General features: G+C 51.7%; 1 protein-coding gene across 1 annotated transcript in view; it reads left to right on the forward strand.

Annotated features, from left to right (window-relative positions):
- Window positions 1–240: 240 nt before the first annotated feature.
- Window positions 241–24,732, forward strand: part of PEAR1 (platelet endothelial aggregation receptor 1) — a gene marked incomplete at its 3' end in the record, with an annotated part of 24,815 nt that continues 323 nt past the window's right edge. The window contains exons 1-19 of the mRNA XM_081840759.1: window positions 241–1,335; window positions 3,770–3,865; window positions 4,524–4,628; window positions 5,171–5,271; window positions 5,794–5,886; window positions 8,066–8,312; window positions 8,538–8,661; window positions 11,374–11,510; window positions 14,132–14,344; window positions 14,761–14,935; window positions 16,367–16,487; window positions 16,754–16,878; window positions 17,545–17,647; window positions 21,313–21,459; window positions 21,646–21,774; window positions 22,020–22,148; window positions 22,627–22,845; window positions 23,184–23,296; window positions 24,276–24,728. Of these exons, the coding sequence (XP_081696885.1) occupies window positions 1,322–1,335; window positions 3,770–3,865; window positions 4,524–4,628; window positions 5,171–5,271; window positions 5,794–5,886; window positions 8,066–8,312; window positions 8,538–8,661; window positions 11,374–11,510; window positions 14,132–14,344; window positions 14,761–14,935; window positions 16,367–16,487; window positions 16,754–16,878; window positions 17,545–17,647; window positions 21,313–21,459; window positions 21,646–21,774; window positions 22,020–22,148; window positions 22,627–22,845; window positions 23,184–23,296; window positions 24,276–24,728 (2,844 nt within the window). The 5' untranslated portion in view covers window positions 241–1,321. The remainder of the gene's footprint in view (window positions 1,336–3,769; window positions 3,866–4,523; window positions 4,629–5,170; window positions 5,272–5,793; window positions 5,887–8,065; window positions 8,313–8,537; window positions 8,662–11,373; window positions 11,511–14,131; window positions 14,345–14,760; window positions 14,936–16,366; window positions 16,488–16,753; window positions 16,879–17,544; window positions 17,648–21,312; window positions 21,460–21,645; window positions 21,775–22,019; window positions 22,149–22,626; window positions 22,846–23,183; window positions 23,297–24,275; window positions 24,729–24,732) is intronic.

The following is a 24,732-nucleotide window of genomic DNA, read 5'->3' on the forward strand; positions in this document are numbered from 1 at the left end:
GGGTGGCGGCTCTGTAATGCTTGTGAATGGTCCTGGGTTCAATCCTGGGGGCTTTCTTTTTCCTCCCTGGTTTCACAGTTTCTGGCATTTCCCCCTCCAAAAAACGCCTCCCCAGCTCAGATCCTGGAGTGGGTGGGGCTAACTGTGCAGAGCACCTTTGGGTGCTCCTCAGAGTCTCCTCTATGCCACCCCACCCCACTTCCAGCATCAGGGGGACGGGCAGGAGGGATGAGGCAGGGGGACCCACAGGCAACAGCTTGCTCAGCAAATAACCCAGGAGAGTTGCTGCCAAAGGGAAGGGGGGCACTTAGGGCAGCCATTTCGGGAGGCAGGCGAGCAGGTGCAAGTAACCCGTTCACAGCTGAGACCTGCTGATGACTCTCCTAACTGCAACAGAGGACACTTTTTTCCTGTTTAACAGACCAAGGTAGTCAATGTTTAACAGTGAGATAAAGCAGAGTCTCTCTCTCTCTCTCCTTCTCTCTCTCTCTCTCTCTCTCTCTCTCTCTCTCTCTCTCTCACACACACACACACACACACACACACGATATGTCCGTAGTGTTAATAGTGGAGGAATCTTTCCTTTCATTTTTTAAAATGTAATTTGTTCTGATAGCGTAACTGAAATCGTCTCTAAGCAGCGTGCAAGTAATTCAGTGCACACCCCCCCCCCCAGTTAAAACTATAAAGTCAGAATTCAGTTTAAATTCCCGCTGCAAGGCGGAGGGGGAGGTCTCCCATAGGTGCCAGAAGATCAACAGGGAGAATGGGCCTGCCTGACCTCAACTAGCGCATCTGAGCCGGGGGGGGGGGGCTGGGGGTGACAGTGGCCCCTAACGACCAGCTCATTGGCAGCGATGGATGCTGCCAGCTGGCTCTCCTTGTTCCCGTAACCGAAAGGCGCTGCAGCCATCAGGGTGGCAAAAGGGCGTGTGAAGTAGACCCAAGAAACACGCTTTCCCCCGATGGCAGAACCTGTCCAGCTATGGAGCTGCCGCCGAAGGCTTGGCTGACCAAAAGACAAGCCACTGAGAAGAAGCAGCACTCAGGGCGTCCTTCAGTGTGTTTGCACGGTTGAGGGAGACCACGCAGAGACTCCTGGGCTCCTGGCGCCAGCTTGCATTCCGGTTTGGAAAATAGCCTTTTGCAGGAAACGAGCAATCGGCTCAGAGATGAGCAGCTGCCGCACCAGGAGCCTGTGCTGATTTGCCATAGGGAGCGAGTGGCCCGTAACAGAGGCAGCGTCCGCCCAGCGCAAGGCCAGGAAGGGGCTTCCTGCGTCCTGGGATGGGCTCGGCGAGCGGGATCTCTGTGGGGAGAAATGTTTGGCAGGAGGTGAGATGCGAAGGAGCTATGAAGTTCCCCTCCAAGCCTGCTGTACTTTTCCTGCGTGTGGGTGGCTGCAGCTGGCCTGAAAGGTGTCCCTGAAGAAATGGGGTTTGGAGGGGCCATTCTGCTGTAGAATAAATGCCCTGCCAGCAACCCCATCCTCGGAGAGCGGGGGGAGGCGGGACTAGAAATGTAAAATTTCCAGAAATTTTGAAGCCATGGGGGGGCGTCCCCCCCCCCTGGTTTTTTTTCTGGGAAAAATTGAAAAAAGGTTCGGTGTGGAAAAGTTTTACAAATTGTGTGAAACACAGTGTAGATAAAAAGTATTATGCTTGCAATAAAACAGGTAACCACCCTCCTTTCCCTCAAAAGCAACAACAAAAAAAGCAAGAAACCATCAACATAAATAATAATCAGATTTGCCCCTTAGCACCAACAGGAAAAGGGTGGCGCTGTGGTCTAAACCACAGAGCCTAGGGCTTGCCGATCGGAAGGTCAGCAGTTCAAATCCCCACGACCGGGTGCGCTCCTGTTGTTCGGTCCCTGCTCCTGCCCACCTAGCAGTTCGAAAGCACATCAAGTGCAAGTAGATAAATAGGTACCGCTCTGGTGGGAAGGTAAATGGCATTTCTGTGCGCTGCTCTGGTTTGCCAGAAGCGGCTTAGTCATGCTGGCTACATGACCCGGAAGCTATCTGCGGACAAACGCTGGCTCCCTCGGCCTATAGAGTGAGATGAGCGCACAACCCCAGAGTCGTCCGCAACTGGACATAACGGTCAGGGGTACCTTTACCTTTACCAACAGCAAATAAAGTTAAAGTTAAGGTTTATTCTATCTCATTTTCTGAACTACCGCTATCATTTTCCATTTCTTCTTCCTCTTCCTCTTTGTCATTTTTCTCATGGACTTCTTATTTATGTTGATGGCTTCTTGCTTTTTTTATATATACACCGCCTTTCGTGCAATTTGTAAAACTACTCCACACTGAACTTTTTTTCACTTTTTCCAAAATGTCCATTTTTTTCTGGGAGGAAACAAGGAAAAAAACTTTTTTTTCTTCATGGCTTCAAAATTTCTGGAAATCTGACATCTCTAGATAAAACACAGTTAAAAGCTGGTATTTAAGAGTATTCAAAAGATGATGAAAGACAGCAGTGGTTAAAAGGAAGTAAATCGCATGCAGCTTCTACATGTTCAGATGGGCTGGCCCTAACAAAAATGTTTTGAGCAGTTGCTGGAAAGAGCACAGTGAGAGCCCCTGCCTGGTGTCAGTTGGCAGGGAGCTCCAAAGTGGGGGTGTTGGAAGCCCTGGGGGGAATGGAAAAATTGGGAGGGGCAGTTTTTTTCCTGTTTTTTCTGGGGAGGGGGAAGTGTGTGGAATATTCAAACTATACCAAACAATTTTTTTTCATTTTTTCTGGAAAAAAACGGCTTCTGAAAAAAACCATGCCCCCCCCCCAATTTTTCTGTTTTTCCCCCAGGCCTTCCCATCTCTAGGTGGGACTGCTTGGCTCCAGGCTCATCTTGCCCCTTGGGCATCTAGAGGTGGCCCAGCTGGAGGTGAGAGAGGAAAACCTTCTCTCTGCTCGCTTCCTGTTTTCACTGGGGGCTTCCTGTCTTTATCTCCGAGCTGGACAGCTGGCATTGGCATTGAGGGGTCGGGGCTTCAGGGGGCATCAAGGGAAATCTGGGAAGTTCTTCTTTTGGAACAGAACAGATGAGGGCAGCAATCCAGAGAATAATGTATGTTGCTTGGCAGAGTCAGGTGGGAACTTTTGCAGAGACCCAATATCACCCATCTCTTCACCTCTCTCCTGAGGGTCATCCCCCTGCAATGAAGGATTCTCACCCAAATCCTGCACAACAGATGACCATCCAACCTCTGAGTCTGAACCTGCACTGATTTGTTTTAATTAAACAACTGGATTCTATGTTCAGCTTCTGGCTGGGCTGGACTTGGGAGGCGTGGAGAAATCTCCCTGGAGCCCAGAGTCACTCCCTGCAGGTGCAAAAGGAGTGGAATCCTCCACCTGCCAGCCTGTCTGGCATCAGCACAAGTGGCCTGATGGCCGCAGGGAGGGAGCGCTTGCTTCTTCTTCAGCAGAGGATGCTGGGGCAGGAATACCACTATCTGCAGTACCCAAAATGTTGCTTTGTTTGGCCCGTCCTCAGTTTTGTGTCGCCTTGGCAACAGAGCATTCAGCACACTTGCAAGGCTGTATTTAGCCTCGATCAATCTCTCGTGCCAGATACAAGATAATTGTGACAGATGACTTTCCCCCTTTGGAACACAGTCTGCCTCTCCTGGGCTGCCCCTCACTTCCGAGGCCAGGGCTGGGAGCGGAATTGTCAGGCGGCTTCCCTTGGAGGGGCTTTGGGTCTCTGGAGGCTCCTCCTGTCTCATCGGGACTGACCTGCCCTCCTCCCTCCTCCTCCCTAGGATGCTTCAGTACTCCATTCTCTTGCTGTGGATGCAACTGGATTGGGGCCTCTTGCTCAGTCCCAGCGACCCCAACGTGTGCAGCTACTGGGAAAGGTGAGGAACTAGGGAAACTTGGAGGGTTTGTGTGGAATGCATCAGGAAGTGGGTGGGAATGAGGCTCACATGGCTGCTGTTGTTATTAAAATTTCTATACAGATACACACACACACACACAACCTCCCAGAGGAGGCTGGGGAAGTGGGCCACATACAGAAGGCCCTCCAGGAAGTTTGGGAACTCCCTGTGCACTAGCCCTGTGCTTGTCTAGCAAAACGTGCATTTCTGATTTGGCTGCAAACCCCACGGAAGGGACCCAAATGGTCCTCTAGTCCACCCCCCCCCCCAGCAATGCACGAATCTCAGTTGAATAATCCCTGCCCATGGGACAAAGGTCTCGGGGCTTCTCTTTCAGCCCAGCCACCCCAAGACTGCCCCCCCCCTTCTTGTGGGGCTCTCACTGCTTTTCAATGCCATTCAAATAAAGATCTGAAATAAATCAGAGGTAAGAGGGTGCCTCCCTTTTTTTCTCAGGAGTAGAAATCTAAACAGAGCAAGTGTTTTGTGGGTGTTTATTTCAATGTGGTTGGGGAGCGGGATCCAGCTTGTTTTTGCCTGTGATCTGGGGATCTGCTTCCGCTGAGTTCTCGGTGGCCAGCCAAGCCAGGCCAGTGACCCCCAGAGGATTCCCTTTCTCCTGCCTCCCCTCTCGCAGCTTCACAACCCCCTCCAAGGAGTCCTATGTGCAGCCGTACTCCCAGGCCTTCGAGGAGCCTTGCGACGGAGCATGGCCCTTCGCCAAGACTTGCACTCGCCACAAGTAAGAGCCCAGCTCCTCCTTGCATTTTGCATTTCTCCAGCAGGGGAAGTGGGGTGGGCAACGGCAGATGCTGAGTGCTGGCCTCAAGGGTCTCCCGGGTGAGCCAGGGGCCTGTCCGCCTGGGATGCCGCGGGTGGGGAGGGGGCTGTCTTGTGCCGGCTTCATGCATGGAGAGGTGGCCAGGCCAGGCCTGCTGTTGCTGATGCTCCAATCTGAGGTTCCAGGGCTTAAGCTTGATGCTTCCTCCTGCTCCTTGCAGCAGGGAGTTCCAGACGGCTACTCTGGCCAAGCCCAGCTGCAAGTGGCAGCAGGGAGATCCTTGCCTTGAGGGCTTCCGCAGCAGGGCTCTTGCCTCTCCCAGTCGCCCTTTGGCAATATCTCCCCCCCCCCCCCGTGGGGGCATCAGGAGTAAGGGAAGGAGAAGGGGGCTGCTGCTGCTCCTCCTCCATTGCTGCAAATGCAGTCAGCAACTTCCTTGGACCATGGCCACAGCAGCCCACCCTGCAAGGTAGGCCAGGCCCTGACCCTTTGGCCTCGCGCAGGGTTCTCTACAAGGCAGCCTATCGGCAAGGCGTGAAGATCGACTACAGGAGGCGCCATCACTGCTGCAATGGCTACTACGAGAGCGAGGAGCGCTGCGTCCGTGAGTCTGTCTGTCCGTCCATCCTCATCCCCAACCCCCACCCGGCCCAGCAACCAACCCAGTTGCCGCGGGATGTGTGTGGGGGTCCCCAAATCAAACTCTGCCTTTGTGCCATCCCTCCACCTGGCCTGGCAGAAGCGAAAGTGGGGAGGGGACCAAGCGGCAGGTGGGGGGGTTGGCTACGAGTCTTTGAGGCTGATCTCCTGCAAGGGGTGGTAGGGAGAGGAGGGGAGGGGGCTCTGCTTGCTTTGGCAAACCACAAAGGGGTGGGGTCTTCATTTGTGGGCCTCCCTCCCTCCTGCTCCTGACCTCCTGTCTGGCCATCCAGGTGGGGCCCTTTCCCACGGCTGTCTGAAGCCCCCTCGGTTCCTCCACAATGTCTGGTCTCCCCCCACCCTTCTTGACCAGCTCCCTCCTAGCCTCTCTGAGGTCCCAGTGGAGCTGCTTTTCCAGCAGCTGCCTGGAGACCTCAGAGCAGGCAGGATGTGTCCCTGACCCTGTGCCTCCTCCCCCCCCTTGCAGCTAGCTGCACCCAGGAGTGCGTCCACGGGAGGTGTGTGGCCCCGAACCAGTGCCAGTGTGCTGACGGCTGGAAGGGCCCCGACTGCTCCAGCGGTGAGTCTCCACGAGGACTTTTCTTTGCTGCACAGCGAGGGCTGCCTACTTGGGAGTAGCTGGAGCTGCACCTGGGGGAACTGGGCCTGTTTCTCTCCCCCTGGCCTTTCGCCCCTCTGAAGCGGCAAAGCATCCTCTCTGAGGGCATCTCCAGGCCAGCATTCTTGGTCCTTGATTTATGGGGGTTGTGAGTTGCTGCTGCGCCTCGTCCCCACCTGCTGCCCCTCTCAGAAGCTCAGGTGGTCACAGCAAGGCTTGGCCTGCGATGGAGGAACCAGGTGACCACCTTTGCCCTTGTGCACATGCAGATGGACACACAGAGAACTGCCTCAGGAGCCCCTCCCCTTCCCATGTGCATAAAGGGATGGGAGGCAGGGATGCCTCTTGGGTGGAGGTTGTGGGGCTCACTGTGAGCCTGGCAGGAGTGGCCAAGTGGGTCCTGTTTTCGCTGCACCAGCCTGAGGCAACAGAGGGGCCTCTTCCTCCAAAGGTCGTGGAGGCAGCCAGTTCCCAGGCGTCCCTCTGGGCCTGGAGTTGAAAGCAGGTCACTGGCTGGGAAACAAGCACTTCAGAGGGAACAGGGGCGGGCAGAGAGCGGGGGCTGCCTGCAAAGGGGGCTGCTCAAGTGTGCATGTGGGGGGAGGATTCTGCAGAGCCAGGCAGACAGGGACCGGCCTCAGGGAGGCTGCCACTGCTTTTGCTCCTCTGGGGCGAAACTCCTTTGGGCTTCCTGGGGAAAAGAGAAGGGGCTTTTCATGGCACGGGGGGGGGGGTGTTGGGAGCCTCAACTTCCTCTCCTTGGTGAGAGGAGCCAGCAGCCACCAAGGGCAGTTGTGAACAAGATGAGGGGTCTGTCAGGCAGCAGCCCTGGGGTGTGACACACTGCTTCCCCCCCCAACCCCAGAAACCCTCACCCTGCTGTGACTGAGGGGGGGCCTGCCAAGCTCCTTATACAGTGGTGCCCCGCAAGACGAATGCCTCGCAAGATGAAAAACTCGCTAGACGAAAGAGTTTTCTGTCTTTTGAGGTGCTTCGCAAGACGAATTTCCCTATGGGCTTGCTTCGCAAGATGAAACGTCTTGCGAGTTCTTGCGAGTTTTTTCCCTCCCCCCCCCCCCGTTTTCTAAGCCGCTAATAGCCACTAACCTGCTAAGCCGCTAATAGCCGCTAAACCGCTAATAGCGCTAATCCGCTAATAGCCGTGCTTCGCAAGACGAAAAAACCGCAAGACGAAGAGACTCGCGGAACAGATTAATTTCGTCTTGCGAGGCACCACTGTATAGAGAGAGTGTGTATCTGAAGAAGTGTGCATGCACACGAAAGCTCATACTAAGAACATCTTACCGTAGTTGGTCTCTAAGGTGCTACTGGAATTTTTTTATTTTGTTTCGACTACGCAGACCAACACAGCTACTACCTGTAACTAGTTACAGGTGGGTAGTACAAAAGAATTTCAGAAATAAACTGGAAAGAGAAGTTGCTGAATTGCAACTTCTTACCAAACTTAAAACCATGGAGAGACCTGGTCTGAATAGAGACATTGGATTCTTCTCTCATTATACATGATAAAGCTATTTTTAGCCATCTCACCGCTTGCTTTTTCCTATAAGACCAATTGCAGTCATTAACAGTCGTCAACAGGTTTACCACACCTACCAGCCAATCACCCATTCCCACCACCCTTCTGAGTAATCCCCCTCCCCACCCTCCCACTATATATAAGGGTGTGGTGACTTCTGTTTCAGTGTATCGGAAGAAGTGTGCATGCACACGAAAGCTCACACCAAGAACAAGGTTGGTCTCTAAGGTGCTACTGGAAGGAATTTTTTTATTTTGTTTCAACTACGGCAGACTAACACGGCTACCTACCTGTAACTGAGGCTTTATTGTATGTTTTTAGTATTTTGTTGCAAGGCGCCCAGAGTGACTGGTGCAATGCAGTCAGATGGGCGGCATGTAATTTTTCTTTTTATTTTAAATATTAGAGCCTTGTGTGGGAAGACCCTCCCAACACTCACCCGGCTGGTGGAGGTACCCCCATTTTGTGTGGCCGCCCAGAGTTCTTGGCCATCCTTTGGTTGGTGCAGTCTGCCCTGAACCCCACTTGCCTTTCCTCAGCCGCTCTTCCTTCTTCTTCTTCCTCCTCTTCCTCCTCTCCTCTCCCCCCCTCCCCCTCCAGGGTGCAACCGCCTGTCCTGGGGGCCAGACTGCCAGCAGCCCTGCGGGTGCCTGAACGGAGGCAGCTGCCACCCCCTGTCTGGGGCCTGCCTTTGCCTGCCGGGCTACAAGGGGCCCTCCTGCGAGGAGCTCTGCCCCCCGGGTACCTACGGCCAGGACTGCCAGATGGGCTGCCACTGCGAGAATGGTGCCCAGTGCGACACGGAGACAGGGGCCTGCCTGTGCGCCCCAGGATTCAGCGGCCCACAGTGAGTAGCACCTCGGGGATGCAGGTTGGCAGACAGAAAAGCTGGGGGGGCTGTAGACCTCTGGTGAACTGGGCTGAGGTCCGTTATGGTCTGGAGCTGGGTTCCAATCTCTCCTCAGGGCAAAACCTAGAATGAGTTTCTCGTGCTTCTGAGAGTCGCTGTAAAGGTGAGGCTGAGGGGAAGGGTCCTTGCCAGCTCAGCCTCACCCTTCCTCATCTCTTGCAGCTGCGAGCAGTCCTGCCAAAACGACACCAGTGGCTTCCAGTGCCAGGCCCTGTGCCCTTGCCAGAACAGGGGCATCTGCCACCCCCCCGAGACCAGCAAGTGCGCCTGCCCTCCAGGATGGATGGTAAGTTTATGTGTGTGTGTGTGTGTGTGTGTGTGTGTGAGAGAGAGAGAGAGAGAGAGAGAGAGAGAGAGAGAGAGAGAGGAGGGGCCTGGGGCACTTGTGGTTCCAGGCCCTAGGATGGGGATGGGGGAAGTGGGCCTGCACTGTCCGTCCAGCCACTGACCTGAGTGCTCACCTGCTCAGGTGCCACCACAGGTAAGGAGAATGCAGGGCTCTGCCTTTTCAGCTGAGTCCCAACCTGAGCGAAGTGGGTTTTTGTGGGAATGTTCAGGGATGCAGGAGAGGATATATTGTTCGATTAGAGCCTTTCCAACTTGTGTTAACAAGTTCACAATTTAGCAGAGTAACATTCCCCCTTTTAAACTCACAGTTCAAATATATTATTTTTAATGAGAAATAAGATTAAACAAAGTAAAAATGATGATTAATTGGTGAAAGAAGAGAATGTTAAATTACAGTATATTAGGATAAATTATTAGGATAAAAACAAAGATGAAGGATTTGCTGAAATATCTAACTGAACCAGAATACAAAGAGGGGAGGTGTGAGGAGGTCAAGGAAATAAGCTAAAGAAAGAATGTTATGTAAAGGTTTGATTTGTTCTTTTTTTTATTGTATGCATTTTTTTTCTTTTTTGTCTGTTTTTCTTTTTTAATCTTTTTTCTTTGATGGGACTTGTTTTTATGTATTGTTTTGCTTTCTTCTTTGGTTTAATTGGGTGTTTTTCTGTTGTTATTTTTTATTACTCATGTAACCTTTAAAATTTTAATAAAAATCTATTAAAAAAAAAAATAAACTCACAGCGGATGCATTTGCTGACGCTGACTAAAGCCTCTAGAATAACTGTTCTGGTATTTTCCCCTTATTACCTCATAAAAGATAAGACACGAAAAAGTCTTCTATAAAAGTATAAAAAAGAGTTTACTCACTCACATTCTGTTCACAATCGGATCCCAGAAGGCAGACTTAGCTTAGAAAATTTACATACACCTGGAAACTATCTCATAAGGAGACAGTCCCTTTGTCCTCTCTTGGCTGGAGGCCAAGAGAGCATCTTTGGCTAAGCAGATGTTGCTTCTTCAACGCATGTAGTCATAGAGAGAGAGATGGCTGCCCTGCCCTGTGCTTTTGTCGTTACCTGCACAGGTGAGGCCACACCCACCTCTAGTCACATGCAGAGGAAGTCTGTCCCAACCCAGAAGGAAACAGGAAGTTTACCAGCTGGCTGGACAAACATTCCTCCCCAGGTGTAAACATGTTCACTCTAGGAATGTTGTACTTGACTGCTCTTGTGTTTCACATTCCACAGTTTTGCAGGGGGGTTGGGGGCAGCATTGTTGTAAATAAAAATATGCCCTTTTTCCCTTATGGGGTATCCAAGAGCCCATATAGAGTCCTTACATAGGTTCCCTATTGGTAGGAGAAAATAACAGAGGCCAACCAGAGAATATTGAGAAGCAAAGCAGCTAGTAAGCTTGATCTTTATTGAACAGGGTGCTCCCCTCACACGCAGGAGAGGAAGAGGACCCCCAAAATTGCTGTGCAAGGGCTTATAAAGACTTTTGAAATTCCCATCCTGTAGATCAAGACCACCCCCAGAAACATTATGCATTCATCACAGAAGGGGTGTAACCTAAGACCACCCCTCAGATAAGGCGGATCTAAAACAGAACATTTGCATGTTGTTTTCTCCTGTCGCTTTGTTTATTTCCTGTCTGGCAGGTTACTTGATTGGATTTCTTGGGGAGCCTGGGCAGTCTTTTGTAATGATAAGGCTCACACCCTTGTTCAAACACAGATTAAGACAGGATTTGTGAAGGAAGAGACAATGGGGAGGCTTTTCCATTTTGACCATGCAGAGAAACATTTGCTCAGTTTAGGAATCAAAATGGTTCCAGGTTGGCTTTCCTGTGCTGATCTATGTACGTGTGGTTATGAACGTTGCCATATATCTAAGACCATAAAATTCCTATCACAGCATCCATTGCAACCTACGTGGGGGCTGGGATTTCCTCCTGCCCCCTTGCTGCAGGGCAGGTGAGGGCCCTGGGCTTTCTGGCCTCACTTCCCCCCAGTTTGTATATTACTTCTCTGCTTAGGGTGTGGCAAGAAACGCTCTGCAGCTCCTCTTTCCTCATCTCCAGCTATCGCCTCCTTTCATTGCAGGCCACCTGCCTTCTTTCTCCCCCCCCCCATCTCCCCCCTGCAAGAGGGTCCTCAGGGGCCCTTGAACTGTCCCTTGGCGGGAGGCTTTTGGGGGTCAGGAAGAGTGCCCTCTTTCTCTGTGCATCCCATTGAGAGAGTCATTCCTGCTTCGACAGTCATGCCCAGGCATGATTTCATTTCATTTATTTTATTATTACTTTTGCATCCCGCCTTTCCTCCAAGGGGCTCTCCCTCTCCCCATTTAACAGCCCCCCACAACAACCCTGTGAGGTAGGTTAGGCTGAGAGGTGGTGACCAACCCAAGGTTATGCCCAGTGAGCTTCATGGCTGGGGTGGGGGAACTGAACTCTGGCTTCGCCCCAATCCCAGTCCAACACGCTAACCACTAGGCCACGCTGGCCATTAGGTGCCCCCCAGCCTCCACCCAGGCAGGGAGTTGGTTGTTTCTTCTTCTTGTGGACAAGTAGGATTGATCCTTGGGGGGCAGGGTTTGCGCTTGGCACCACTGTGATCAGGGCTCGCTCTCTCTGCCCCCCCCCAATGCAGGGCTCCATCTGCTCCTTCCGCTGCCCCGAAGGGCGCTTTGGCTCCAGCTGCCAAGGGGAGTGCAGGTGCCACAACGGAGGCCTCTGCAACCAGGAGTCTGGGCAGTGCCAGTGTGCACCAGGCTACACGGGGGAGAGGTGAGTAGACTCCACCGGGCAGCAGGGGTGTCCACATGCTTAAAAGGTGAAGCAGGAAATGGGGGGGGGGTAAAAAAAAACTCAAGACTCATCATTTTGGGTACTAGGAAAAGGGCAGCAAAGGAAATAATGGCATCTATAGAAAACCCACTCACTGTTGACATTTCACAGCAGATGAGGGTAGAACAAGCAAAATCTCTTCAAAAGGTGAGTGAAATTAAAAATGAAATTAAAAATGATATGGACAGTTTGGATTTTAAAAATGGCAAAAAAAAATTGGCAAGACCAGAAGGAACAGTTCATTGGGAGGCGTTTGGCTGACTTAGCATGTTGCTAGGATAGAAGAAAGGATTCTTCTGTTGTCTGGAGAAATAAGGTAACTAAATGATAGTGGAGACTTTGGAAAAGTGGAGTAATACACAGAGAGAGGGAAATATATTTGGATAATTTGGCATTAAAGGAGCTGAGAGAAAAGAGTTCTACCTAAAATTCAGGAGGGTGAAGACATTGGGGACAAAGTGATTAATTGCCTTGCATCCTTTTTGAGGGGAAGTGGATGAAATAAACAAAACCTACAGAATTAATACACGTTCTACAAAATTAGCAACAGACTTTATGGAGAAATTCAAATGGGAAATGCTAACGGATGAGACTGAAGACATGGAATTGGGAGCTGTAGGTTAACAATGAAATGAAGCCAGAACTTTTCCTTCTAGGAGTAATGGATATATAATTAGAAGTACCTCTGAACATTATTTCAATATATGACCACAGCAGCGAGACTTTTATTTGCACAAAGATAGAAAGATTCATCATTACCTACCATGAAGGAATGGTTGCTAAAATGATTGGACTTAGCTGAGATGTCAAAGCTGATGTGTTTAATTAGAGAAAAATAATTGTTGGTATTTACTAAAGACTGGAAATCCCTTTTGGACTTTTTGCATGAAAAAGGAAATGAATTTATGATATCTGGATCTGAGAATTGAAGAAAACATTGGTTTTTAGAAAGCGGAATAGTTGGGTATTACCTTGGAGTGGATGTTTTGAATAACTTTCTATATATAGCAGAAAAACAAAGAATCAGAAGTTTTCCTTTTATTCTTTCCCCTTTTTTTCTCCCCCCCCCCCCAACCTTTTCTGTTCCTCTTTTTGGCTTGTGTTTTTATTTTATTTCATCTTTGGGATTCTAAAAAGATATTGGATACTAGCTTTTGTATATCTTTTTTTGACTTTAATAAAACCTATGGCAAATAAAAAAAGAAATGATGATGGGAAGACAAGGGATACCTAAGCAGCATACCTGTATTGGCCTTACAAGGGTCCCTGGCAGGTGGGGAGCTTGTGCCCCTGGGTGGCCCAGCAGCCCCCTTCCTGGAGTCCCAGGGCTGCTGGACAGGCTGGCCCCACGTGGCCCCTTCTCCTTCTGCCCCCAGCCCCTCCTTCGCCCTGCTGTGCGGCTCAACAGCTGCAGCCCCAGTTGGTGAGTATTTGTGGAGGAAGCCAGTTGGGCCCCCCCTTGGCGAGTGGATCTTTCCCCCGGGTGAGAAAAGGATGCAGCCTGGAGGGGAAGGAAACACTGCTCTCTGCCAGCTTTTTAATGCAGACAATGGAGGAGAAAAATTAAGCCCCTGATGGTTTTCCCATCTAAGTCAGAGGAAGGAGAGGAGGCCAGGGGATGCAGGGGGCTTCAGGCACACCTGGGGGGCATTTGTAGCACCCCATGGAGCCTGCCTTAGCCCCATTCATGGCAAAAGAGGCTGAGCTGAGGGGCTGGAGGGGGCAAAGCTCCTTTCTCCTGGGCACCTCGCTGCACCAGTTCTCTCTCATCAGCTGTGCCAGCCACAAGGCTTGCCCCTCCCTGCCCCCCCATGAGTTTTCCCTTCATATAGAAAAATAATCCCTCAGACTTTAAAAGCAGCCACGGGGATGGTGTTAAATTCAGAATCTGTTGCCAGCTGTCATTGGTGTTTCATAAAACCGCATACTGAAGAACGATGTCCTTTCTTAAATGGATCTTGATCAGCTCTACATCCTTCTGCACCCCACCCCTTGTTTGGGGGGGGTGTCTGTGTGTGTGTCTGTGTTGATGGTACGCAGAGTAGCTTACAGCTAGGAAGCTAAATAACTCTTCTGGGTGATTGATAAAGACCATAGAATATCCAGACTCTTTATAGTCAAATAACTTTCCTTTCATAAACATATAACTGAGAACATACCTACAATCTCATGCTTATTCACTTTGTTCCTGCACAGGATTCTCCTTATTAACATTTCAGGATCTTCCTCTGTCTGCTTGACTTCAGGCAGATCACCCTGACAGGCACTCAGCAGCATGGAGAAACCTCTCTCTCTCAGCCATTCTCCCTCACACACGCACAGAGAGAGAAGAGCAGAAAAGGCAGTTAAAAAATGACAGTTGCTGGAATAACAGTCACAACAGAATGGAATGCCTTTCCCATGTGACTCACAGTCAGCCAATCACATGAGAGAGCTATAGCCAAAGGAAAAAAATACCATACTAAAAATACACAGCAAATCCACCTAAGCAAACATTCCCATTTCAGGAAATTAAATCGTTATCCATAACAACCGTGGTCTCTTTCTCCCCACACTCTCAGGTGCCGCGAGAAGTGCCCCATCGGCCGCTACGGGCAGGACTGCGGGCAGGAGTGCGACTGCGCCAACGGCGGGCGCTGCTTCCACATCAACGGCGCCTGCCTCTGTGAAGCCGGCTTCCTGGGCAGCCGCTGCGAGGAGCGAAAGTGCCTGCCAGGTCTCCACGGCCTCTCCTGCCACCTGCCCTGCCTCTGCCACCCGCACCACACACAGAGGTAGGCGGGCAGGTGCCCCTCTTTCTCCTTTTGGTCACCTGCAAACCGGAAGCCTAGAATGAGACTTCCAGGTGGAAAAGAAGCTCTGGAAACTCCCCTTGCCCTCCCTGCCCTCTTTATTTGTACAGAGGCTGCCTGGATCTCTCTTGGCCCAGCCCTCCTTCAAGAGCAAGGTCCCACCTGAGTCCTCCTGCTCTTCCCCCTGACAGGGGCGTCCCTGCGGGAGACGGGCTTCTCCACTGATCTGTCCCCATTTGGCAGATGGGGAAGATTTGCCTTTTGCACCCCCTGCCCCCCACAAAGCCCTTCTTCTCTGGGCCTCCCCCCTCCCCCCGGCCTCCAGGCTCAGAGAAGCTAGAAGCTGTCGAGGGAAGATGTCTGGGAGCAGCCATCATCTCCTTGTCCCCCCCCCCCAGCTGCCACCCACTCTCGGGAGAATGCACCTGCAAGCCGGGCTGGGCAGGACTCTTCTGCAACGAGACCTGCCCCCCTGGGCACCACGGCTTTGGCTGCCAGGAGCCCTGTTTGTGCCTGAACGGAGGGACCTGCGACGGCGAGACGGGGCTCTGCGCTTGCCCGCCAGGCTACATGGTGAGTCCCCCTTGGAGGTCCCTGGGCTTCCGTCTTAGGCGGACGGCTAGATCTAGCAGGGGCAGGAAAGGGTTGTGCCCCACTGGCAAGCAGAGCCTGGATCGTGTATTTGAAAGGGAGGGTGTGACAAATTGGAACTGCAAGTAAAATCGCTCTCCTAACCCACAGCCTGATGGCCACTCTGAAGGTTCTGTGGCTTGCATTGCCAGGTGGGGCAGGCAGGAAACAGATTGGGGGGGGTCTCAAAATTTTTAAAGGGCCATTTGCAGGAGAGAAAAACTTGGGCATCCTGATAGGGGGTCTCACCCCTGGTTCTGTGCTGGAATATTTTCCTCCCCTTGACGCCAGTGTTAAAGGAAAACTCCTGGCTCACTTGGATTTGCCAGACAAAGACACCAGCTAAGAGTACTGGAGCAAAACAGCAGTCTGTAGGCCTGATTTTCATTCAAGGTACTGTTGCAACAGGACTTCCAGCTACCACATGGAAGAAGCAGAAAGAAGCCCTGCACAAAGGATGGCTCGCTGTTTTATGTTTCCCCTTTTACCCACAACACCCTGAGTGAAACATCACACATACATCATATACACAGCTATGTCATAATCTGGGAGGGGTCTTCTGGCAGAAACATGAGCATCAGGTTTCCCCCCATCCCTCCCTTGACCTCCACCTCACACCCATTAAGTAAAACAAAAGGTGAGTATCTGAAGAAGTGTGCATGCACACGAAAGCTCATACCAAGAACTGACTTAGTTGGTCTTTAAGGTGCTACTGGAAGGAATTTGTTTTGTTTTGACTATGGCAGACCAACACGGCTACCTATCTGTAAAAGGTGAGTATCTACATGTTCCTGTTCTCCCGGTCAAGATAAGCACACCCCTGGACCTTGACCAAGATCCTAATAAACTGAAGTTGGGTTTCTATTGTTTCTGGAATGGCTACTTGTGTCTGGCACTCAGAGGCCAGGATGCCAGCGATTATCACCCAGGCAAGGAAGCTGCTGAGTACCATGGTCTCAGGCTTGAGGGATTATGGCTGCTGACATCCCAGGCTCCCTTCTTGGTAGCCATTTCCTTCCTGAACAGAACGAAGTTGGAATGGTGCAAATCCAATACTGACTTTCCAAAAATTTCCCATTGAGCCAATACTTGGATACATTTATCAGTGAACTGTTGCATTTTGTAATGTACAGTGGAGGCCCTTTGAATAGAGATAGGAAGAAACTGTGTGATGAAGTGTTTTGTGGGAACATTTGCAGGAGTGATTGTGTTGAGTTTGGTAGTTGGGGGGGTATGATGTCTGCTGGAGGGGCAAGCCCCCCAACCTTTCCATAAATTCAGGTAACACCAGAAAGGAAAGGGGTGCATTGGGTGGATTGTCCCCCCAGCTGTGCGTGGCCCCTCCTTCCCCTCACGCCCATCTTGTGCCCTCAGGGTGCCCACTGCTCCAGCCACTGCCCTCCTGAGACCTTTGGGGTCAACTGCTCCCTGCCTTGCACCTGCCACAACGCCCTCGCCTGCTCTCCCATTGACGGGACCTGTGTCTGCAAGGAAGGTAGGAAAGGTAGTGGGGAGACATGGGGTGTTACGGGAACCTGCCTTTAGGGATGCCTTGAGGTCATCTGGAGTTATTTCCCTTGGCCAGGCTTGGCATGCTCTGCTAGTGCAAAGCATAAGGAGGGGGCAGAAAATCCAAGGTCCATTTCTGTGTGTACCTCTGTTCTCCTTCTCTCCCCCTCCCTGCCTTGGGCACCTTGTTTTCTGCCAATTTTGCCTCCCCAGGTTGGCAAGGCACAGACTGCTCCCTCCCCTGCCCCGCAGGCACCTGGGGCTCTGCTTGCAACGAGACCTGCCGCTGCGCCAACGGCGCTTCCTGCAGCCCGGTCAGTGGGGCATGCGCATGCGCGGCAGGCTGGCATGGCCGCCAGTGTGAGGAGCCCTGCCCGGTAGGTGGCCCTTGGGGAAGGGAGGGCAAGGAGCAGGGTTAAGCTGCCACCAATATATAGACAGATTCCTTTGGGGGGCTGCTGTGGCTGTCCCGGGAGAGGCACTGAGCGGGGGGCTTTCTCCACTTCCTTTTCCAGGTCCCCCCACTGCACCATGTGGGCAGTTTCCCCCTCCCCTCTTTACATGGCTCAACTCGGGGTATGGGAGCTGGGCATCACCCTGCTTCTGGCAAATGGATTGTAATGGGGTGGGCAATTGCCCCTGTCTGTTGCCAAAGCTGAGACTGCCAGCTCCTTGTGTGCCCAGTCTGGGTGATCCAGGATCTGCCTGACAGGAAGAGAGCTTCTCAAAGGGCTGCTTTCTGACCCGTATCATTGCAGAGCTGGGGTGCCCCCTGGGCACACCTGTGGAGCGGCCTCCTGCCTTGGCACCTGGGCAGCTGGAAGAGGGCTATGCCTCTTGTGCATGAGACATCTTGCCTGACGAGTGGGGGAGCAGGGACTTGCCAGAGTTGTGCAGGGGATGGTGGTGGGACAGTCCCTCCTTTCCAAATCCAGGGGTGGCTGGCGAAGAGGGATAGAACCACTAGTGGGGAGATTTCTCTTGTGCCTTCCTGTCCACTGCACGGCTGAGCAAGCCCCCTTCTCTCTCCCTCCTTCCCCCAGGAAGGCTTCTACGGCCTCAGCTGCAGCAGCAGGTGCTCCTGCCAGAACGCAGAACGCTGTGATCCTATTCTGGGGCAATGCCACTGCCTACCTGGGTGGACAGGTGAGCAGGGGCGGGGCTCAATCTCCCACTTGCCGTGGGTCCTGGGCTGGAGAGGGTTAGGGGTTGTCAGGCAAGGCTGGGGTTCCAGCCACCTGTGAGTGGCCTAAGGGCAAGGCAGGCCTGCTGGAGGAACCCTTCCTTCTTTCAGGGTGATCTGAAAGTGGGGCATGTTGACATCAGTCCCTTGTCAGGGAAAGATCACTTCCTGTTGAGATTGAGGCTTTCTTCACCTTTTCACCTTTGCAGAGGTGCGGGGGGCACAGACCCCTATGAGGATGGTCCACCCTTGGAGGCTGATGGATCCAGTGGGTTTCCAGACAGCTCAGGGGGATTTTCCAGCTGATACGACTGGCGCTCCTGTTGAAGCCCTGGCCAAAATGTGGACTATCCTGATAGGCGGCTCAAATGCAACTGAACCTGGTGAGGGAGCCTCCCGAGTGGCGATGAGAGCAGCAAAGGCCTCCTGCTCACTGTGCTGTCCTGCAGAGCTTCTCCTACAGTCTGGCCTGGCAAAGGTGGCAGAGTCTGCAGGATCTCACTGTGACTTGTTTGCGAAGCATTTTCAGTGTAAAATCTCTTGGATCCACCAGAATCTTGACTCTGCTGTTAAAGCAGATGAACCTCATGGGGTGTCCAGAGCACAGTCTAGCCCTGTTGTGATGGATGAGTTTCAGTTAGTAAGAATGTAGAGAAGGTACTTGGAGAAGGTGGTTTGGAAACTTCAGCTGGTGCAGACGTTGGTGGTCAGGCTAAACTACCCTGTAGCTGAAGGGCAGTACAGAAATTCAATAAAATCATAAATATATACATTTCCCCGCAAGCTTTGCTTGCTAAACCATGACTTGCCTTGCATTTCCTTCAGTGCCTCAAAAAAGCAATTGTCCTGGACTTCCGGGTTAGCGCCTCCGGCAATGGCGGAGCTCCTCCAATCGGGAGGAACTTGCTCCGTGGAAAGCAGGGTCTGAACCGCCACGGCGAAGGCGGAGACCCTTGGAAATCACAGGCGGAAGAGCCTGTGAACTTGGGATTCGGCTGGCACCTTTTGCGCCCCCCTACTCGCGGGGAGACCTGGTATCGGGAATCCGGAGCGACATGGGGTGAGCAGCATGGTGCTTTGAATCGACCGCTTCTTTCACGGAGTGAAGCCGCATTGCTGCTGCCGGAGAGCGCTGACTTTTTCCTGTGGACAATTGGACTTTAAACAACAACCCGTGAGTAGAACGGAAAATTGGATTTCTAAATACTTTAATTTGGCATCGAACGGGGAAGGCTCAAAACAGGAAGTCCACCTCCCCTTTTTGTAAATAGACTGAAGCAAAGTATTCGTAAGCTAAGGTTTTGGAAAGCTTCATGTAAAGGATCAAATTTCCATTGACTGAAACTATAAAACCCCCCTTGGAAGCAGGGGAAGAGGGGGAAAATTTTGACCAAGCGTGCCTGCAGGAGAGAGTGGAAAATTAAACTACCACGTCTCTGACCCTGGGAACGGGCTGCAAAAAGAAAAAAAAAGGAAAAAGTCCATTGACAGTGAACAGTACATATTTGACAGCTAGCTACAAGAGAAAGATACTGTTTCCATTGTCCGCTTCTGCGTTTTTAAAGAAGAAAAAGTAACTGAAAATTGATACTATTTTTCACCTTTGGAATTGTGTTGGAAAGGACTGAGTTTTTGAAACTGTTACAAGAGTAGAGTGGAGTCATCCAGCTGTAAGATAAGGACTGTGAGAAACCAGAATTTGACCTTGAACATCCCAAGAATGTCGGTTAGGGAAGATTTAGTGTCTGCACTTTATAAGACAAATTATTTGCTGGAAAAGCTTCATAAACAGATAGATGCTATGGCCACTAATGTTGTCATCTTGGGATCAAAAGTGGGTATCAACACAGAAGTTGTCAAGGATCCGGCACAGGAATTTATCATGACTGAACAAATTGTTGAGAAGGAGAAGGAGAAAGTTGCTGTGGTCGAGCCTAGAGTAATACAGGGGGGAGCCTTGACCTTGCAGATGCAAATTGAGGAATACAAATTGAGGCCCTTTATGACTGAAACTAGAAAAAGCCAGATTTTGAAGACTGGAGCCTGGCCTGGTCTGGAAAAGGAAAGTTGGAGAGATTCCCTAATGCAGGGATCAATTGACTTTTGGGATATGGAGCTGGGTCAGGAGGAGATTGGAGCTTTTGGGACATTTGGATTTGGAGGATTTTTGAAACAAGATTTGGAACGCTTTATGGATCCTAGCTTTAACTATGGAAATCTGGCTGCCCTGTTAAGAAGGAATAAAGGCATTGTTGGGATGGAGCTCCCCCGAGATCTGCTTTTTAGCACTAAAGATTATGAAGAAGACCGGCAGAAGGGACTTGAAGAAGAGTTAAGAGCCTCGGATATAAGATCTCCAGGTTGATGGACTATATGGAGTTGACAGAAGGGACGGCAGAGGCCGAGACCAGGAAGAGGAGACGGTGGAAGAAGATTGGGAATTTAAAGTTTATATTTGGAAATTTTGTAAAATTTAATGAGGGAGAGAAAAATTGTGGAATGAAATTTTTATGACCCTAGTGGAAATGTTTTAAGAGTTTAAGTTCAAATAGATATATTAATTTTAAGGAGAAAAAGAGGGAAAGGATTTGCTGAAATATTTAATTGAATTAGAATACAAAAAGGGGAGGTGGGAGGAGGTCAAGGAAACAAGCAACTGAAAGATATACTATGTGAAGGTTTGATGTGTTTTTTCCTTTTGTTTTTGTTTTTTCTTTGACTTTTTTTTGTTTCTCTTTTTTCTTATTTGTATGGTATTCTTTTTTTTTTAAGGTGATACATTGTTTTGTTTTTTGTTTAATTTGGTGTTTTTCTGTCTTATTTGTAACCTTCAAAACCTTAATAAATATTATTATTATTTTTTTTAAAAAAAGCAATTGTCCTAAGGCCATGTGATGATGATGATGATGATGATTGTAATTAATAATACTAATAATACTAATAATAGCCTAGAGGTCTGTCACAGGAAGATGAAACAAGCTTGTTTTCTGCTGCTCCAGAGGGGAGGACCTGAACCAAGGGATTCAAAATGCTAGACAGGAGTTTCCAACTAAATATTAGGAATGACTTTTAGTTCACCACTGACAGAAGATCATTAAGTGGTGACTGATACAGGTACTCTGACTATTAATCTCAGTCTGGAGATCAGAGTGATCATGGAGAACCTCAAATGTTTTGATGAAGGCTGTTTTCTGCTGTCTGCACCTGGGGGCTTGGGCAAGGGCTCAAAGATCTGGCAAGCGGAAGAGCATCCAGCGCCGTGTAAGCACCCTTCGTGGGTAGAAAGATTGGCATCCTCTCTTAATAAATGGTGGGACAAGAAAAATGGCAAATTGGAGATTTATCTGTCTGCTGGTGAAAATCTACAATCGGAAAACTGGTAATAGCCGTTTTCTGTCTCTACAAAGAAGGGGAAACTGGCTGTTAAAGTGTCTAAGGCAGAGTGAAAAGCCTGATGGGGGGGGGTTGGGCTAGATGATCCTGGGTGTCCCACCCAACTCTACAATTCTGATTGTAGTCTAAGGCTATGATGATTCTGTGAGCAATCCATGCCTCTAGGATTCCCTCCCTGCTGTCAGCCCCTCGAGGCAGGTGGTGCTGAGCTGCTGCCTGCTCCTTTGTCCCCCAGGCCCCAATTGCAGCCAGGAGTGCGCAGACGGCCTGTGGGGGCCCAGCTGCAGCCAGCTGTGTCTCTGCAAGAATGGGGCCACCTGCTCCCCCAAGGATGGGAGCTGCGACTGCCCCCCAGGCTTCCGGGGTGCCACCTGCCAGCGCCGTAAGTAAACCAAGAGAGCCAGCCCAGTGGGGGAGGGGGCGTGTCAGATAGACTGAGTCTCGGTGGGCTCAGTGGTGGCCCTGGCTGCCGGGGCAGACTGCCCTCCCCACGGGGACAGGCGGTGGGGAGCCCAAGAAGTCTGCTGCTCTGGCACTGAGCTCCCTCTCTCCCGCCCCCCCCCCCCAGCCTGTCAGCCAGGGCGTTACGGCAAGAAATGCTCTGTGCCCTGCAAGTGTGCCAACCACTCCATCTGCCACCCAGTGGACGGTTTGTGTGATTGCCCTCTTGGCTGGACAGGCAGTGACTGCTCCGAACGTGAGTTATCCACTTGTTGGAAGGAGACAATGCGGAGAGGAGGGGGAGAAACCTTGGCACACGGCCAGTCCTGGGCACAACCCTCTTGCTGGCTGCTGTGCCCCAAGGGAGGGTGCCTGTGCTACTTGGCTGTGAAGGAGGAGGAGGAGGAGGACCCACCTGGCCTGTGTAGCTGGGCTCTGCCTACATTTCAAATGGTGGGCGGCCCACCTGCCGCCTCTATGCCTGCTCTGCTTTCTCCACAGGCTGCCCTGCAGGGTTCTTTGGGGCCAGCTGCACCCAGCGGTGCCAGTGTTGGTGGGAGGCCCCCTGCGAGCCAGACTCCGGGAGGTGCCTGTGCCCCTCTGGCTACACTGGAGCCCACTGTGAGACCCGTAAGTACGAAGAGGCCCCCGCTTCCCTCTCTCCGCTCCCATGGAGTGAAAGGGGCTCTCAGCTGCGAGGAGGAGAATGAGAATGCTTCAGCTGTGATTCCAGCATTACAGGGTGGGAGGTTTGGACTGGATGAGCCTTGGAGAACCCTTCCAATACTAAAACTCTCTGGTTTGAGGAGGAGGAGGAGGAGGAGGAGGAGGAGGAAGGGGGTGGCAGGTCAAAGTGCCCCTTGGGCATCCACCACAATAGACTTTTGTGAGCAGAGACAGGTGCGGAGAAACTGAAATGGCTCTGCTCAGGTGGGGAGGTGAGAAGATCTCCTCCTGTCTGCCTGTCTCTAAATGGTGGAGGGTAGGAGGTCCCCTCTGAACCCAGGAGGAGAGAAGCTCTTGGAGGGGGGAGTTTGTCCACCCTCTTCAAGAGATGGGGGTCCCCATTTCTGGCAAGAAGGTGCAACTCTGCTGCCTCCCTGTGCAGGGACACTCGACCCGCCCCCCCTGACCATGGTTCCTGCCATTCCTGCTGGCAACCCCTCCCTGGGGGCCGTGATGGGCATTGTCACCCTGGCTGTCCTGCTGGTGGGCATGCTGGCGGCCTTCCTCTGCTACCGGCACTGGCAGAAGGACAAGGAGCATCGCCACATGGCTGTGGCCTACACCACAGCGAGGATGGATGCCTCAGAGTACGCCGTGCCAGGTGAGGAATGCCCCGCCTGGCTCTCTCTTCACGCCACCCTCACAAAGCAAGACTCAAGTCTTGGAGAACTTTCTGACAGTAAGAACGGAAGGTGAAGAGGTCTCCTTCCTTGGAGGTTTTGAAGCAGAGGTTGGGCAGTCACCTGCCAGCATGGCCACCCTATACTTTTGTAGAGGGTAGGACTAGATGACACTTGGGATCCCTTCCAGCTCTGCTATTCTGTGATTCAGCTCGACAATATCTATGAAATTGGGCTGGGGCGGGATGGTGAGGGCGGTGAATTTCCAGAGAATGGGGAGCTTTTGTACTGACCTGTCTCCGTCTGCCTTTCTGCCTAGACGTCCCTCCCAGCTGCGCCCACTACTACTCCAACCCCAGCTACCACACCCTGTCGCCCTGCTGCCCCAGCCTCCCCTGCCCCAGCCCCCCTGAGCAGCCTGGCCCCAGCAAGGTAAGGATCTCTCCGGGGAGTGCAGCCCCACTCCGGGGCTGGCTGGGGCCTTGGGCCTTTCACCTGGCGAGGGCGTTTGGGCAGTCATTATGCAGTAGGCCCACAACTTACATGGGGGCTACATTCTGGGGGTTTGTGCACAAAGGCAAGACCCCTGGAAGGGACAGGGGGCCTTGGTGAGATCTCAGGCGGCCCTTTTCAACTGCTCTCTCCCCACTTGGCATTCATTCATTTATTCCTGGACCACTGACACAAAGCTGCCATTTCGTTAAGTTGCGGGTCTACTGTAATTTACAGCATAGGATTACAAAATTGCCAGGAAGTTTATTGTGTGTTGTCAGATGTGTGCTTTTAGAGTTGGAAAATAAAGAAACGCATGTCTAAAGGGACATTTCCTCTCCCATTTCTGAGAGGTGCGCAGGGATCGGGCTCTTTGCTGCAGGAGGCAGAACTTCCAAAGTGGTGGCAGCGTCACTTTCCTCCTTTTTTACTGCACAAAAAGTCCGCTCACCAGTCTGGGCACCTGTGTGCAAACCAAAACCCAAGTAGCTGTAATGTTTGGCTTCTTCTGATTTGCACCCCTGGAGGGAGCCAGCTATGGTGCCAAGTGTGGCTTCTGCAGGGTACAATTTTGGTCACTTGCAAACCGCAGCTGGCATTGGACAGTTCCATGTTGCTGAGCCCCACTTGGCTGTGGTCAGTAATAAAGACAGACACTTTCCAGGATGGGTTTTAAACAGGGAGATGTGCCTGGAGCACAGAACCCACGTGCTTAAACATGGACCCGGAAAGGGAGCCCCATAACAAGCCCCACCCCAAGGCAGGAATTTCATCTGCCAGGCCCTTGCCCATTCCACCCCTAGCCTTCACAGATGTCTTGGATAAAGAATCTTAATTGTTGGAGAGAAACTTTTGTTTGAGTTAGGGTCCCACGCGGTCTGGCGGCAGGGTGACTGCCTGTTTTCTTCCGCCTCCCCAGCTGATCAGCAGCACAAAGAGCCTAGAGCGAGACTGGCCGGGAGTGTGTGGGGCCGACTGCAACGCCACGCTGCCCGCCGACTGGAAGCACCACAGGGCCACTCCAGCGGAGCCAGGTAAGGCTGTGGCATCTCCCTCCTCCTCCACCACCAGCCCCGGGCTGAGGCAAAGAGACCCATCTGTGCCCGTCACTCAGGAACACGGCCACTTTTTCACAGAGTGCCCTTGTCCCCATTGCCGCTCGTGTAGAGAACCTTCCCCAAAGGGCAGCCATGCCAGCACACATTTCTCCCTAAGGGGTTTGGCCTTTCCTGCAAACCTGGAGGCCTCCCTGGAAATGGGGGAGCAAGGGATGTCCCAGAACCACCTTCAGCAACTTGATGGACCCCAAATGGCAGCAGGTGTCGCTGTGAGGCTTCACATGAGTCTGTTTCCACCATCAGCTGGTCAGGGTGTCC

This window comes from Podarcis erhardii (genome assembly GCF_964252035.2).
Source record: "Podarcis erhardii genome assembly, chromosome: 15".
Taxonomy (NCBI): Eukaryota; Metazoa; Chordata; class Lepidosauria; order Squamata; family Lacertidae; genus Podarcis; species Podarcis erhardii.